General features: G+C 47.3%; 1 protein-coding gene across 8 annotated transcripts in view; it reads right to left on the bottom strand.

The window, feature by feature from the left end:
- The window catches only part of RELCH (RAB11 binding and LisH domain, coiled-coil and HEAT repeat containing), a 1825259-nt gene that overhangs the window by 1344162 nt on the left and 464329 nt on the right, over positions 1 to 16768 (bottom strand). For all 8 annotated transcript variants that reach the window (XM_069613666.1, XM_069613665.1, XM_069613669.1 and 5 more), the window contains one exon: positions 5138 to 5229. In XM_069613666.1, the coding sequence (XP_069469767.1) occupies positions 5138 to 5229 (92 nt within the window). The remainder of the gene's footprint in view (positions 1 to 5137; positions 5230 to 16768) is intronic.

The following is a 16768-nucleotide window of genomic DNA, read 5'->3' as shown; positions in this document are numbered from 1 at the left end:
TTGTGCTCCGTGATTTCCCTCAAATTCCATAGGGTAGTTCTAGTCTCTTTTATCCGGGAGTGTGTCAGGTGTTCCTTCAGATTGCTAGATCTTTTCAATGCCATGCGTGGCAAGGATTCTCCCGGGAGGCGCATGTGGACAGTAGGACAGAATTTCTTAATTATTGACTTCAGTCGTCCCGTGCTCTGGCTGTATGTGGTCACGCAAGTGAGTTGTCCGATATCAATCTCTCGTGAGGCACTAAAAGGTTGTCTCGTGGGGTATATATTGCCCTCTTATTGGAAGATTTTAATAATTTTTTGGGATACCCCCCATGCTCTCAATTTATTCTCCAATTCGTTGGCATGGAGTAGAAAATCGGTAGTGTCAGTAGTTTCTGTGGATCCTAAGGTACTGTAAGTAAGATCTTCTTTCAAGGTTCTCAGGTGGTAGCTGGTAAAGTGGAGAAGCACATTTCTAGCTGTACTTTTCTTGTAAAAATTGCAAGCAATTCTCCCCTTTGTTCAATATAGTGAGATCAAGGGCATTTATGTGACTGGAACTGCTAGACATTGGAAATTCTATCTTCGGAGTCCTGTCATTGAGCCATGTATAACATTCCATCAGGGTACATGGATCTCCTTGCCATACAAAAAATAGTCTCGTCTATGTAGTTCTTCCATTTGGTAATCTTCTGGCAGAATGGATTGTTGTTCCCAAATACGTGTTCATCCTCATATGCAGCCATGTAGAGTACCGCAAGGCTTGGTACAAAGACCGCGCTCATACTTTTTTACAGGTAAAATGATCATCAAACATGAAACAATTTATGACAACGTTATGGACAACAATTAACTGATGAAATTCACTGCCACTCTGTTTTGGATCATGTGGTGCGTAAGGTGATCCCGGATGCACACAATTGCAGCTTCTTGTGGTATAATGGTGTACAATGTTTTTATGTCAATAGTGACCAAATGTTGTGTTGTAGGGTCAAATGGTTCGTTCTCAAAATATTCAATGGTACTTGTGTATTTCCTCAATCTCATTATTGATCTCAGCTGTGGGGTCTTTTCCTGGGTTTTGTGTAATTGTTCTTATCCCCTATCGGATCCATCACCAATTTCCGATACTGTGCCACAGTGAAGATCACAATCCCTCCGCCTCTGCCGGCCGGCTTAATTAACAAATCTGGATAATTACTTAATGTCTTCAGGGCAGCTCTTTTTCGTGCAGATAGATTGTGCATCATCTGCCTTTTCCAGGATTGCAAGCTAGGGATTTCTTTCAGAATACACTTCTCATAGGAAATAATACTGTGAACTACTTGATTTTCTGTGGGAGTTAATGTCGATTTCAACTGTGTCTTATTGAGAATCATCCGTTCTATTTTCTTAGAAAAATGCTTTGAGGTGGACAGTGTGAAGAAATTGCCTCATCTTTGTCTCTACTGTGAACCAATGTGTTGGATGTGATGGAACAAATGAGTCCCTTGCTTAGAATTGATTCTTCATCAGTCGTAAGTGCCCTCCGTGAGGGCACTTACTCGCTGTCTGGGTCTGAATGGTCTCCAAACTGGGTAATGGAACGGGTCTTGCTGGAATGGACCCCAGAATCAAACTCTGTGCTCCTTTTCCTGAAAAAAGAATCTGCCTAATGTCCCGGTCCATAGGAATAATCCTCATATTCCAGATGATACTTGTGCACCAAGTCCCAACTGTAGGTGTCGAGAGAATGTCACCCATTTACGTCTTGACTTGTATCTGCCTGTGACTTTATGGATATGTTCCTTGTCTTTGGTTTACATATCATCAGGTGCTAAAGTAAGGTGCTCGGTCTTAAATTCTTTAATGCCACTTGCTAATTTCCTAGACTTATCAGGTGTGCTGGACACACATTTATATGCAATTTCAAAGGATCATTTCTTCCATGGAAACATTCAACGTGTAACCAATTGAAGCTTCTACGGGTTTATTAATACTCTAAAACAGATACCGGAAAACACATGGAATGACACACATGGAAGCCATGCACTATTCCACACTCTTCAAATATTGCAATGTACCCGGTGTGCAATGTGCAAAAATCTCAAACACTGCCAGACAAAGTACAAAATCTGAAAAACATAAAATCAAAGATTCATTGTGGACTGTAGGGAATGGATTTTTCTTGGAAATACTTCAATTGTCTACACGTTGAATGTTGCCATGGAAGAAATGATGCTTAAAAATTGCATATAAATGTGTGTTAGGCCAATGTACGTGTTACTTAAATGTTTAGTCATTTTTATATATTTGTTTGAAATGTTAATTTCAAATATAGGTTGATCACATGCAAAACATCCACGCTTTGTTTAAATGAATATCAACCACGAGAGATACATGCAAAGGCCTTGCTTCTAAATCATTCAACTCAGCCCTTGAAACTCTGGGCTTCACTAACACCGTCACAGACCCCACCCACTCCTTAGGGAGGACACTTGACTGGATTGCACAGCACAACTGCCCACTCACAATCAAAAGCAACTCTTCCACCCCGTGGTCGGACCACCACATCATAACCTTTGACATCCCAACCACCACTCCCCCACCCCATCCTCCTCAACCCCTGCCACCTGCCCTCACTAGAAGCGCCCGCCTTCTCAACAAAGAAAGACTCTTACCATTCCTACAGGGTCCTGCCTTCAGATCTCCCTTCTCCAATGACCCAGAAACCCTGGCGCAAAATTACAACAATGCTATATCGGCAGCAATCAACTCCAATGCTTCCCTCAAACCTCGGAAATCCAAACCCACGAGCCACACCAACTCCTGGTTCACCACAGACCCCCTCAAACTCCGGACGGACAAACGCTCTGCCCTTGCACGCTGGCAAACCTCCCAAGATGACAAAGACAAACTTGACTTCAAAAACCGCTCCAAGGAGTATAAAAAAGCCATCATCCAAGCCAAAGCCAAATCATTCGAAGCCAGAATTACCGAAGCAAATTCCAACACGAAGGAAATGTTCACCATTTTCAGGGAACTTAAAAACCCCTACCCCCGCACCCCAAAACTTCACGAAAGATAAGGCCTGGTGCGATGGCATTCAAACAGCCATGCGCAACAAACTGGACTTGCTTCAAGCCAAAATTATGAACTCCAGACTCACTCTCCCTAGCCCCCCCTACACCCGCCCTCACACCTCAGATGCCTCCCCCACCTTCTCCTTCAAAGCCATCCAGGAGAAAGACATCATTAACTTAATGAAAGGCATCAAACCCTCCAACTGCAAAGGAGACCCCGGCCCCGCCACCATTATCAAAGACTGCGCCGAGTTCATCGCCCCATTTCTTAGAGCCTTTGTCAACGCCTCCTTCACCTCAGGGAAAGTACCCTCATCCCTCAAGGAAGCGTGGGTAAGGCCTCATTAAAAAACCACACTCGACCCCACCTCACCCAACAACTATAGCCCCATCACCACTGTCCCCTTCCTCCTGAAAATTCTAGACAAAGCAGCTTACCTGCAAGTCCAACAATTTCTCAAAGAGAATAAACTCCTAGGTCTGAGACAATCTGGTTTCCGCTCGAAACATGGAACTGAGACCGCCCTACTCGACCTTAAAAACTAGATGGATGAAGTAAGAGACCTAGGCAAACCCGTCCTGCTCCTTCTGCTCGATCTCTCCGCCGCGTTCGACCTTGTCGATCACGACGTCCTATGCCACCACCTGACTGCCACTGCAAACTTCCCAGCCCATGCTAGCGCCTGGATCACCTCCTTCTTACAAGGAAGAACCATGCAGGTTTTTCTCTGATCTAGCTACTGTCTCACCCACCATCATGCTATGTGGGGTACCACAAGGCTCATGCCTCTCTCCCACCCTCTACAATATATTCACTCACCCCCTCTTCCTCATCCTTGACGCCATGGGGATCTCCTACACTAATTACGCGGATGACACGCAGATCCTCCTCACCCTGACAGGCGACTATGACACTGACTCCAAGACCCTTAACATCATCTACAACACCATCCAAACCTGGATGGCTGCTAACCGCCTCTGTCTCAACTCAGACAAAACCGAACTCCTGCTTGTTGGCTCCCCTGACACTCTCAAAAAACTTGACGACAGTTTAGTCACTTCATCATTGACTCCATCAAAATCCCAGTGTCCGAGTCAGTAAAAACCCTAGGTGTATACCTGGATTCACGTCTGTCCATGACCAGACAAGTGAACGCCATTGCCTCCTCATCTGCCTACCATGCCAAACTCCTCAACGCAGTCAGACCCTACCTCTCCAACGACACCTGCACTAATATAGCCAGAGCTATCACTGGATCACGGTTGGAATACTGCAACATTCTCTTCCTAGGGACCTCCACTAAAAATCTTGAGAAACTACAAGTTATTCAAAATAATGCCCTAAGTGCAGCTCAAGGCATTTCCAAAAGAGATCACATTTCTACTGCCAGAAGAGCCTCCCACTGGCTCCCCATAAAACAGAGGATTATCTTCAAAGCCCTGACCCTCACCCACAAATGCATTCACCTCGCCTCACCAGCTTACCTATCACAAAGGACCCACCTTGCCTCAACCTCAAGACCAACTAGGACCCTGTATGCCAACCTTCTCACTGTACCCATGGTAAAAAGATCAAGAGCAGGTGGTGCCAGCTTCCCCTACCTAGCTGCCCTGCACTGGAATGTCCTCCCCACTGCCCTGCGAGCTGAACCCTCACTCTCCACCTTCTGCGAAACCTTGAAAACCAGCCTATTCGCCTGATCACCACACCCTTGCCACGACATCCATAGATAACTTGACTATGTTCGTCATGTTATGTATAACATGTACTACATCTCTGCGCTCAAATGTTTTAACTTATGCATATTGTAACTAAGTTTGCTGCAAGTAACAGCGCCATAATGCCCCTGGGCTGTCTGTGCGCTGTATAAATGTAAAAATAAAATAAAATAAAAAATTATTCAGTTATCTGCAAATATGACAGTTTTAAGTACAAAGCAGTTTTCCATATGTGTCTGATTAGAAAAGTAACAAAGGCAGTACAGAGGATGGGAAGGCCATCTACACCCACATTTTAAATTACAAAGTTATGAAGGGAATCAGACCGAGGCACAAGGTTAGCAAAATGTATCCCTGAAGTTAAACACCACCAACCTTGTCAGCTTTTGAATGTGTTCCAACAGTGCAACTTTCTCACTATACAACGAATTAATTTGGTCTTCTTGTTCCTGTATTATCAATGAATCCTAGAGGTGGAGGATAAAAAAAAAAGAATACAATTATAAATTACATGTATGAAATAATATTACTTAACGTGTTGAAACTAGTTCCACATGATTATCAGTAAAACCATAAGTAATAGAATAAGTAGTGCATCTGATGCTTTAATTGACACTTTCGTCATGAGTGGTATTTAAGTCATGCCTTGAAACATAGTTGCGATTCTGAAATGGCTCTTTTAGTGATTAACATTGCTTTGGGAATATCTTGGAAAAAGCACATTTATGACATAGTCTTTACCTCCCAAATTCAATCCATGATATACCGCAAACCTACTGTGTGAATAGTGTTGAAACCTTTTGCATGTGCTGATTTATATACATTTCTAAAAGGATATTCATTGTCTAAGACCAATAGAAGTGCCATATAAAAGGTTTAGTGTAACAAGTGAATAGAAAATCCAATGTAAAACTTCAACTATTATCATTATATCATTAAAAACAGAAGGTTATTAAAAGTTAGAGAAAATAATTGTGGTGAAAGAAAATCATGTTATCCTCACTGAATAAATCCATTGGCTAACAAATATTTAAAAATATCAGTTTACACAGGGGGGAGATGGAAAACCCCAAAGAGTAGAATCCCAATGTCTAGATCAACGTCCTTCTCTTTCCTCTACCTACTCCTGCATTCTGCTTCTTGTCCTCTTTTGTTCTCCCTTCTGCCATCATTGTTGCTCAGATTTTGGCGTTCTTCTTTGTTTTCTGCACTAGCGAAGACACTGAGCGGTCCTCCAGACCACTACGTTTTTTTCCCCCGCAATTTTTTTTCCCCCTTGGCATTGGCCTTATTGTTTGCTGCACTTCCCAGTGTCACTACTCGGTGGGTTACACGACAATACAGGACTGTCAAATTCTTCAGAGCAACTGAAGCCTTAAATAAGGTACATGTACATGTGCACAATGAAAAAGTTACTCACCGTAGTGACTACCTTACTCCTAGTCCATAGTCCCTTTTCCTACATACTTGTGGGACATTCCGTCCTTCGGGGCGGGACCAGAGCACTTTAGGTAAAAAGCATCAAAACATTTTGCTTTTGTCCTTTTATTTTTGCGCGGGGCACAGCATGTGGCAGTAACCCCGCCCTCCTGAGCTCTGCCCCGCGCATCGCCCTTCAGTCCTTTTCTATCGCCAGGTCTAAGACCGTTTAAACAATAATAGAGGATACTTTTTAGAGGGGACGGCAGACAGGCGTATGGAGGAAAGGGGACTATTGACTAGGAGTAAAGTAGTCACTACAGTGAGTAACTTTGTTATACTCCTACGTCTCGTCCCTATTCCCCCATACTTGTGGGAGATTCCCAAGCACACACCACAGGTAGTACGGGTGGATGGAAAACCCCTTTACTGGTATAAGTTCTTAAGAACAGCCTGGCCAAATTGGGCATCAGCCCTGGAGCTCAGGTCTAAGCAGTAATGCTTACAAAAAGCTGATGGGGAAGCCGACGTAGCCGCTTTGGCGATGGACTCCCAAGGAACATAATTTTGGAAGGCAACATCAGCCGCTTTGCCACATACAAGAGGAGCATGGATGCCTTTCGGGGGTTGAAGGCCCCGAATGCTATAGGCTTCTGAAATACATGACGCAATCCATCGGGAGATAGTTGCTTTGGAAGCCGGTTTCCCTTTCGGATCTCCAAATGTGACAAAGAGTTGTGAGGCACTTCTGAGTTCACTCATTCAATCGAGGTAAAACTTTTGGGCTCGCCTGACGTCCAAGTTGTGTAAAACTCCCTCAGCATCCGATGCCGTTTTAGGAAAGAAGACAGGTAAGGAGATCGACTGGTTCAAATGAAAATTGGGTAACCACCTTAGACAGGAAGGAAGGATGAGTGCGAAGCACAACCTTATCCTGGATGTTCCACGGAAAGAGCTTGGAGCTCACTTACTCGCCTCGCCAATGTTACTGCGATCAGCAAGGCAACCTTCCAAGAAAGGTATTTAAGATCGGAAGTGGCCATGAGTTCAAATGGCTTATGGCATAACGCGGTGAGGATCACATTCAAATCCCATTTGGGATGAGGGATGCGCACCGGCGGGAAGAGATGAAGCAGGCCCGCAAAATGTCTTTTAATGAACGGATTAGTCAATGAAAAGGAACAGCTGTCCATGGACAGGTAGGCCGCAATAGCAGATAAGTAAGTTCTGCAAGACAGAACATGAATGCCTGACGCTGCAAGGTGATACACAAAGGAAAGAACAGCGTCAACCGTAGCGTGCCTGGGATCAAGTTGTTTGTCTAAACACCAGTGGCAAAAAGTGAGCCATTTGCTCCTATACTGAGCCTTCATAGAAGGTTTTCTAGCCGCTTGGATAATACGCATATTGTACTCCGAGAGATTGAACTGCGCTAAAGATCTGAATTCAGGCATCAGGCCGCTAAGCTGAACGATTGTGGGGAGGGGTGCCACAGCAGGTGATCGCTCTGGTGAAGAAGGTCGGGAATCAGCGGCAATCTGAGCGGATGAAGAATGGGCAGATGCTGAAGTTCCGAAAACCAGAAAGTGGCTGGCCACCAAGGAGCTATGAAGAGGAGAATGCAATTCGATGAACTCCTGAGCTTGCAGAGTGACCGATGAATGAGAGGCAATGGAGGTAAAGCATAAGCCTTCATGTTGTGCCACGGGATCTCAAGGACGTCTCCCAGGCAGGACGCTCCGAGACCGTCCCTGGATGCATAAAGAGGAAGTTTCCTGTTTGTAGAAGTTGCAAAGAGGTCCACTTCTGGAGTACCACACTGGCGAAAAATGTAGAAGAGGACATCGTTGTTCATTTCCCTCTCGTAACTGGCCGTTGACTAACGGCTCATTGAGTCTGCAGTTACAGTGATCTGACCCATTATGTGCACAGCCTGGAGCCAGACCTTGTGCTGGATGGTCCAGTCATAAATTTGTATGGCTAGGTCTACAAGGAGCGGTGACCTGGTGCCACCCGGCTTGTTGATGTAAAACATTGCGACAGAATTGTCTGTGTGGACACGGACTACATTGTTGGTGATGGCTGGTTAAAAAGCTTTGAGTGCCAGGAACACAGCCAGGATTTCCATATAATTCATATGGAACGGCCTGTCCTGAGGCGTACACAGGTCGAATAGCTGCAGGTGACCCCACGTTGCGCCCCACCCCAGAAGGGAGGAGTCCGTGGTAACTGTCACTTGTGGGCAGAGATCGTGGAAGGATGTTAGGCAGAAACCTGTGCAGTTCCCTTAGGGACCACTGCAAAAAGCTTAAGACTACAGGTGTTGGCAGTAAACCCAATTGGTAGCAGTCTGTACCACCCAGATTTACCTGGTAGCTGTGGCTGAGCAGCCAGACTTCTCTCAAGAAGAGTTAGACAGTATATGGAGTATACAAGATATGTACCAAAATACAGTAGCACAAGCAAACACTGACCAGAACTTTGGTATCAAGATTATATTGTATTTATTTAAAGACACAATTAGAAACACTCTAGCACTATTATTATAAGTAAGTTCAAAAACACACAGTCACTATTATCATATATACATCCCTTATTCCTTATCAGATAAGTCTTAGTTAACACCACTTATTTTCAGACAGAGGTGAGGGCTTAACTAAAGATGGCACTCCAATAAGTTTAAGAAAAAGGGAGGGAAAAGGCAGAAATTAGGAACAGCACACAACACAATCCGTTTGAAGCACTCAGCAAGGCAGGAAAGTCAAAGTCTACTTGTGAGCAAAAAGTTCAGAGGCCAGGCTCCCTCTGCGCCTAAGATCACACAGTTTAAAAGGCTTAGAAAGTCTTGCAGAGAGTTCAGAAAGGGACTTTAGTTCAGTTTATAAAAGTTCAGTTAGCCAGCCTAGGGCCAACCCAAGTGGTAAGTGGAGGCTTTAAGAGTCACCCCACACAGACCGTTGCGAGGGAGACCAGGCGGACTCAGTACCTTAAAAGTGGAGAGAACCCTCCAGCGGGGGCAGTTGTTCCTGGCAGCGGGTGCAAGTCGCGGCGTCGTCCAGAGGAAGAGATGGTCTCGACATGGAGGAAAGCTGAAGGTCGTTGCACTGCCAGGGAAGAAACCAGCCGCGGAGTTCTCTGGTAAAAAGGTACTACCCTTTCATTCACGGTGGTGGAAAAAACGTGGTATCCCGGTTGCCGGGGTGCTTAGCACAGGCAAGGCGGACACGAGATGATCCGGGAAGGCGAAAAGGCGGGCAAACTGGTTATCCCCACCAGTCAAAGGAAGAAGACTCTTCGGGATGAAGATCTCCTCTGTCGTTGGAAGTGGTGAGTCGGTTCAGCAGGGCTCCACCGGTGGTGTCGTCGTCGCAGGTCGGCTCAGCTTCTCCCTCTTCGGATTCTTTGGTCCTGTGGCGACGTCTGAAGTCCCAGTCCCTAAAGCCCTGCTTTTATGCAGAAAACCCCCATTCATCAGTGTTAGGCAGAAACCTGTGCAGTTCCCTTGGGGACCACTGCAAAAGATTTAGGACTACAGGTGTTGGAACCCACTTGGTAGCAGTCTGTACCACCCAGATTTACCTGGTAGCTGTGGCTGAGCAGTCAGACTTCCCTCAAGAAGAGTTAGGCAGTATGCAAAGTATACAAACTAGGCACTCAGATACAATAGCACAAGTAAACACTGACCAGAGCTTTGGTATCAAGGTATATAATTATTTATTTAAAACACACTTATTGAAACACTCCAGCACTATTATTGTAATTCACTCTAAACACAGTAACTATTATTATAGATATACTCCTTATCAGATAAGTCTTAGTTAACACCTCTCATTTCCAGACAGAGGTGAGCGCTTAACTATAGATGGCACTCCAATAAGTTAACGAAAAAGGGAGGGGAAAAAGGCAGAATGTAGGAAAATATACCACACTAATACTTAGGAACTCTTAAGCAAGGCAGGAAAGTCAAAATTTACTTGTGAGCAAAAGTCCATAGGCCGGGCCCACTCTTGGAGAGAGCAGGGCACAAATGCACCCAAGATCACACAATGACAATAGGCTTAAAAAGTCTTGCAGGGAGTTCAGAACGGTTTTAGTTAGGCTCAGAAAAGTTTAGCCAGGGTGTCCCAGGCTAACCCAGGATCGAAAGCCGGGGACTAAATCTACCCCGTACAGTCGGTTGCAAGGGAAGCCAGGCGGAACACGGTACCTTATGTGGAAAGGATCCTCCAGCGGGGGCAGTTGTTCCTGCCAGCGGGTGCAAGTCGCAGTGTCGTCCAGAGGAAGAGAAGATCTCGAAGTGGAGGAAAGATGAAGGTCGTTGCACTGCCAGGGAAGAAACCAGCCGCTGAGTTTTTCGGTTAAAGGTACTACCCTTTGATTTGCAGTAGTGGTAAAACGTGGTATCCCGGTTGCCGGGGTGCTTGCCACAGGCAAGGCGGCCACGAGATGCTCCAGGAAGCGAAAAAGGAAGCAGACTGGTTATCCCCACCAGTCGAAGGAAGAAGACTCTCCGGGCTGGAGTTCTCCTCTGTCGTTGGGAAAAGTGGTGAGACGGTTCAGCAAGGCTCCACCAGTGGTGTCATCGTAGCAGGTCGGCACAGCTTCTCCCTCGTAGGATTTTTAGGTCTTGTGGCGACTTCTGAAGTTCCAGTCTCCAAAGCCCTGCTTTTATGCAGAAAACCCCCATTCACTCAGCCTAGCTGTCACTCAAACATGCTAAGTGGTGAACCGGCCGGCTCACCACTTGGGCCAATCAGGACGGAGTGCGACTTGAGTTGCCTAGGCAACTCAGTCCAGGGTGCCTAAATCCCCCTCCACCCCTCCTAAGTACCCCAGACAGAGTGGCACCACTTTGGAGGGCTTCTGTGGAGAAACCCACCAAAAAGTGGAACAAAGAGCTCAACTTGGGTTGGAGTCACAGAAGCGAACACAAACGCCATTTTAGAACAGAGTTCTGGCAAAAAATACCAACCGGAGAATTAATATTAAATAAATAAACCGGCGGTATGCTCGAGGCTATAGGAATTAAATAATTAAAGTTGGTAGCCTCGAACAATGGGAAATCCCATAGGGATATATTTGCGGTCGAATATAAAAAGTAGTATCCACTGCCACCAGCCAAAACTCGATCAGGGGGGACGGAGACGTGCCCCCTCAACTAACAGACCCCGGGGCAATCGAATTGCCCCGGCCAGTACGTCCACAATATGATGGTTTGTACTGGTTCTGTTCAGAATTTGAGACTAGTAAAGTCAATGGTGACTTTACATGCCCTGGGAGACAGTAGTCAGTCCCAGGGTATGGAGTCTATACTGGGGGGTCACTATGACACCCCTGTGTTACTGCACTGAGGGTGCTGTGTAACACACATCACAAAAACACATGAAGCCCTATGGAGTAAAAGACCCCATAGCACATTAAACACATCTAGAGTCAAAGAGACGCACTCAAATCATGTCCAAGAGTGAGGGTAAAAGAGTCTCACTCTTGGCAGGAGAAAAAAATAAACCCCAAAAATCCAGCAAAGCTGCTGGGGGACTCACTAGGTTAGGAAATTCAGCCTAAACAGAGAATCCTCCCTAACACATCAGTCCTAGCTGTCACTTAAACATGCTAAGTGGTGAGCCGGGCTGCTCACCACTGGGCCAATCACACAAGAGTGCGACTTGAGTTGCCGAGGCAACTCAGTCCAGGGTGCCTAAACCCCCTCCCACGCCCCCTGTGGTATCCAGACAGAGTGGCACCACTTTTGGAGGCTTCTGTGGAGAAGCCCGCCAAAAAGTGGAACAAAGGGCTCGACTTGGGTTGGAGTCACAGAAGCGAACACAAACGCCATTTTGGAACCGAGTTTTGGCAAAAAATACCAACCTGTGAATTAATATTAAATAAATAAACCGGCAGTGTATTTGAGGCTATGTTAAAAAGTATTAGCCTCGAACAATGGGAAAATCCCATAGGAATATATTCGCGGTTGAATATAAAAAGTAGTATCCACTGAAACCAGCCAAAACTCGCTCAGGGGGACTGGACAGTGCCCCCTCGAACAACAGACCCAGGGGCAATCGAATTACCCCTACCAGTACGCCCACAATATGATGGTTTGTACTGGTTCTGTTCACAATTTAGGACTAGTAGAGCCAATGGTGACTTTACATGCCCTGGGAGACAGTAGTCAGTCCCAGGGTACGGAGTCTATGTTTGGGGGTCACTATGACACCCCTGTGTTACGGCACGGAAGGAGGTGCTGTGTAACACACATACCAAAAACACATGAAGCCCTATGGAGTAAAAGACCCCATGGCCCATAAAACACATACAAAGCAAAGGATATCTCAAATCAAGTCTAAGAGTGGGAGAAAAAGAGTCTCACTCTTAGCAGGAGAAAAAAATAAATCCCACAAATCCAGCAAAGCTGCTGGGGGCCTCACTAGGTTTGGGAAATTAGCCTTAACAGATAATTCTCCCTAACAAAGGAGGCCCCCACTGAAAGGTTGTTGGTCAAAGACCACCACTGTAGATCCGCCGTCATGCAGGATGAAACTGGAATTATCTTGGAATCTGAGTCTGTTGCCTGAGACCAGCTGCTCCGAAGAGCTGGCGGAGTACTGCGAGAGGTAGAGCCAGGACCTAAGATGCCATGAGACCCAGAAGTCTTTAAAACCACCAGGCCATCATGTGCGAGGACTGGAAGAAGAGCGGACACGTGGTTTATAGGTCTGCAATCCTGTCCGCACTGAACATATTCCAACAAAAACCCAGGAAAATCGGGTCTTGCGAGACCGCCGTAGACGATTTCTACCAATTCACCAACAGCCCAAGATGGAACAGGAGCTGAAGGAGAGACTGAAGATTGGTCAAGCCCGTCTGTGGGCAAGGACTGCGCAGGAGCCAATCATCCAAATATGGATATACATGAATCCCCTGAAGTCGGAGGAACGCTGCGATGACCAACATCATTTTTGTAAAGACACGTAGTGCCAAGCTGAGACCAAAAGGGAGCACACCGAACTGGAAGTGTTTCTCTCCCAGGGAGAAACCGCAGATATTTCCGATGCGGGCTCCATATCAGAATGTGCACGTATGCGTCCTGGAGGTCTACTACGCTGAGCCAGTCGCCGTTCCGAAGAGAGGACTTTATTTGGCAAGGCGTGATCATCTTGAATTTCACTCAGGGAAGAGAAAGATTGAACTGGGAAAGATCGAGGATAGTTCACAAGTTAGCCTGGTTGGGTTTGGGCACTGTGAACAGACGGGAGTAGTAGCCCTGCCCTTGCTACCGGACGGGGAACAGGCTGCACAGCTCTGAGGTCTAGAAGTTTTTTCACCTCGGCTCCGAGGGAGGGTGACCCAGTCTGCTGGAAGGGAGGGTTGAAGGGTTGGGTAGGAGGGGAGGGGCCAGCGGAAGTCCACCCAAGCGATAGACAAAACCCATTGGTCTTCGGTGATGGTCTGCCACGCCTCCAGATGAGACAAAATGTGTCCTCCCACCGGAGTCTCGTGCAACTGACAAAAGATATCATTTGGATGACTTGTCGGCAGGGGGGGACTACCTGTCCCTGGAGAGGAGGCTGCTGACCCAGAGAAAACAAATCGGCCACCTTGCCGTTGTTTACGGCGAGCACGCCAACCAGAGCTTCAGATCGGTGCGCACAGTGATCCTGAAACTCCCTGAACCCGGAAAAGGTCTGAGTTTTGGACCCTCACCTCTATGTATAAGGGGCCTTAGCTGGAACTTTCGCCAGGACTGATAAGACTTGGGGGTTTGAGTACTCGCCTTAGTTTTTGTGAGTTCCTCATCTGTGGTGGAATGGAACAATTCCCTACCATCAAAGGGAAGATCCCGCACTTCCTTTGAGAACTTCGTCACATGGAGCCACGCTTGGCAGGAAACGTCAACCCAGACCATAAGGCCTCGAGCAGAGTTATCTACGTGGTGAGCCGCAGCCTCCAGTAGATCCTAGGCTAATACTTGGCATCCGACAAACCAGCTTTGTAGTCTTTTAGCCTATCCGCAGGTAAACATTCCTGGAAATCAGCAAGCTCCCTCCACAGCCTGACATTGGCCGCAGCCAAGATGAGCTCAGTGTTAGCCTGACGAAGTTGGAGCGTCTAGTTGGAAAATACTTTCTTGCCAATTGCGTCAAGAAGTTTGTCCTCCTTGGAGAGGATTTGGGCTGCTGCAGTGGAGGCCGGTTTGGACTGAAGAGTAGCTGCAGCCACAACCGTTGACGATGGGATCGGAAAAGCCGACAAGGCTATATCTTCCGAGGTGTGAAGTTTGTATCAAGCGTCAATCCTCTTGTTGAAAAGCAGCCCAGTATATGTTTCTCCCAGACCTTGTGGGCCTCAGCCAAGGCGTCCTCCTGGAGGAACAGGCCAGTGCGCTCTTGCGGTGACAGGGTAAAGGCTCCAGAAAGTACCCCCTCATGGGCCTCAGTTACTGTCATTTCAAACGAGGCCATCATATCCAGCACCCGGGCATGGAATGCTCTGATAGAGCGGGGCTGTTCATCGCTCTTCTGGCCCGCCTGGCCCTCATCCAGTGAAGCGCGAATAGGAGGCTGATGCGCTGCACGTGGTGCCTCAGGTGTTAAAGTGTTGTCTAGCGGTGCACCCAATGATTTCTCTATCGGGGACAGCAGAAGCAGTGGGGGAAGTGATGGAGGAGGTCCAGCAGGTGGAGGTGGAGGAGGTGGCACCACTGTGGCCTGTGAAGGAATATCCATGGCAGAAGATAGCACAGGAGGGTCAGGATACAATTCCCTGAAAAGACCCTTAAAGTACACCCTCGTGGGATCAGAGTGCATGAGCGTCTGAAATTTCCCAAAAAACACATCCTCAGATGAAGGTGTAGGCTCTGGAGTAGGCAGAGGCCGCTCGGAAGGGGCATACCCCCATGAACGCAATGAGGATGGTTGTCAGGAGGGCCCTGCACCAGCTGGGTCCATATAGATCAGGGGTGCAGAAGCAGGAGGTAGTGAGAGTGTATGAGGCAGCGGTGCCCGAGCACACCCATCCACTGAAGAGTAGAACAGGTTTTTGTTATCCACATGGTGTGGAAAAAACTGCTCAGCCCCAAAAGAAATCCCCCCCCAGCACCAGTAGTAGTGAAGGTTGGGGTAAGAGGGGTAGACAAAATGGCCACCGTCGACTGTGGAGTTTGAGCTGCCATTTTTCGACACATGAGGTGAACTGCGTCACAGCCAAAGGTGAGCTAACGGTCTCCTCAGGGGAGTCAGGGGTCTTATGCAACATTTTAGCCTTGAAACAAGGATACTCGGCTGAGCCGGTACTGGCAGGTCTAGGGTGTTTACTGGACATACCAGGGACTGCCCCAAAAATTGGCCTCCAATGGAGGAACCTCGGTACTCAAAGGCCTGAGGTGCGTGACCGCCTTCTTTGCCCCCTCGACAGAGATGGTACCACCCCGACACTGAGCGTGGGAAGGTTGAGGAATGTACCTCACCGACAAGACTCTCAAAGAGGGTCCCTCAACTCTGCCGGTAATGGATGTAGCCCCAAGGGGAACCTCAGAATGAAACCCGGAATGTATAGCTTGCACAAGAGGGGCGTCAAGACATGACTGTGTGGAAAGCTCCAGAAATTGAGACCTCAGGGCGAACCCCGGTATCCAGAGCCCTAGAAGAACTGGGCTGAACTTGAGCCCCCAAACGGTGAACCTCGGAACAATGTCCGGTTTTGGCAGGCCCACTGCGGGAAACCTCAGAGGAACCTCTGGTGTGCCTATTAGGCCCCTTGTGGGGCACCTCAGGGATGCCCCTGGCAACAGAGCTACTTGAGCCAGTCCGGGGCGCCCTAAAAAGTAAAGAACTTACCGGGTGTTTCTTTTCGTCGAAGAAGAGCTGAAAATGCGGTGGAGGAACGCGTTGAAACACTCCCTCCCACCGAAGACGATGCTGTAGTGCCCGGACGGAGAGGGGATCCCAATAAAAACACGAATCCCAACAATGTTCAGGGCCTAGACACTCTAGGCAAAGAGAGTGGGGATCCGCCCTTGCGAAACGAAGTTTGCATGAAGAACAGGGCACGAATCCCAGATGCTCCAGCATAGATGGAGGACTAGATGACCGTGGACCCGGAGGAGGAAGGAAGTACAAAGGGAATAAAAAAGAAAATTCCTGGTTATGCGATTGCGTCCAGACCTGACCGCATGGAGAAAAGGACTGAAGGGCGATGCGCGGGACAGAGCTCAGGAGGGTGGGGTTACGGCCACGTGCGGTGCCCCGCATAGAAATATAAGGACAAAAAAAAAATGGATGCTTTTTACAAAAGTGCTCTGGTCCCGTGCCAAAGGACGGAATGTCCCATAAGTATGGAGGAAAGGGGGACGGGACATAGGAGTATGACAGTTTGCGACGCCTTAAATTACTGAACCGCTATGAACCAGATACAACTGTTAGTCGCTGCCATACAGACATTGACAACAGAGGCTCAGACCTTGAAGGCAGAAAATGTTGCTCTATGACATATGGTTACCTAACATAACAATTATCAAGAATTTCCTGTTGAAAACTTGTCTTGTAGTAAATTCGGAGGAATCCCTACAAAACTGCAATAATTCATTGA

Source organism: Ambystoma mexicanum, chromosome 5p (assembly GCF_040938575.1).
Source record: "Ambystoma mexicanum isolate Mex_15411 chromosome 5p, UKY_AmexF1_1, whole genome shotgun sequence".
Classification (NCBI taxonomy): Eukaryota; Metazoa; Chordata; class Amphibia; order Caudata; family Ambystomatidae; genus Ambystoma; species Ambystoma mexicanum.
This window is presented reverse-complemented; position numbering and strand designations above follow the sequence as displayed.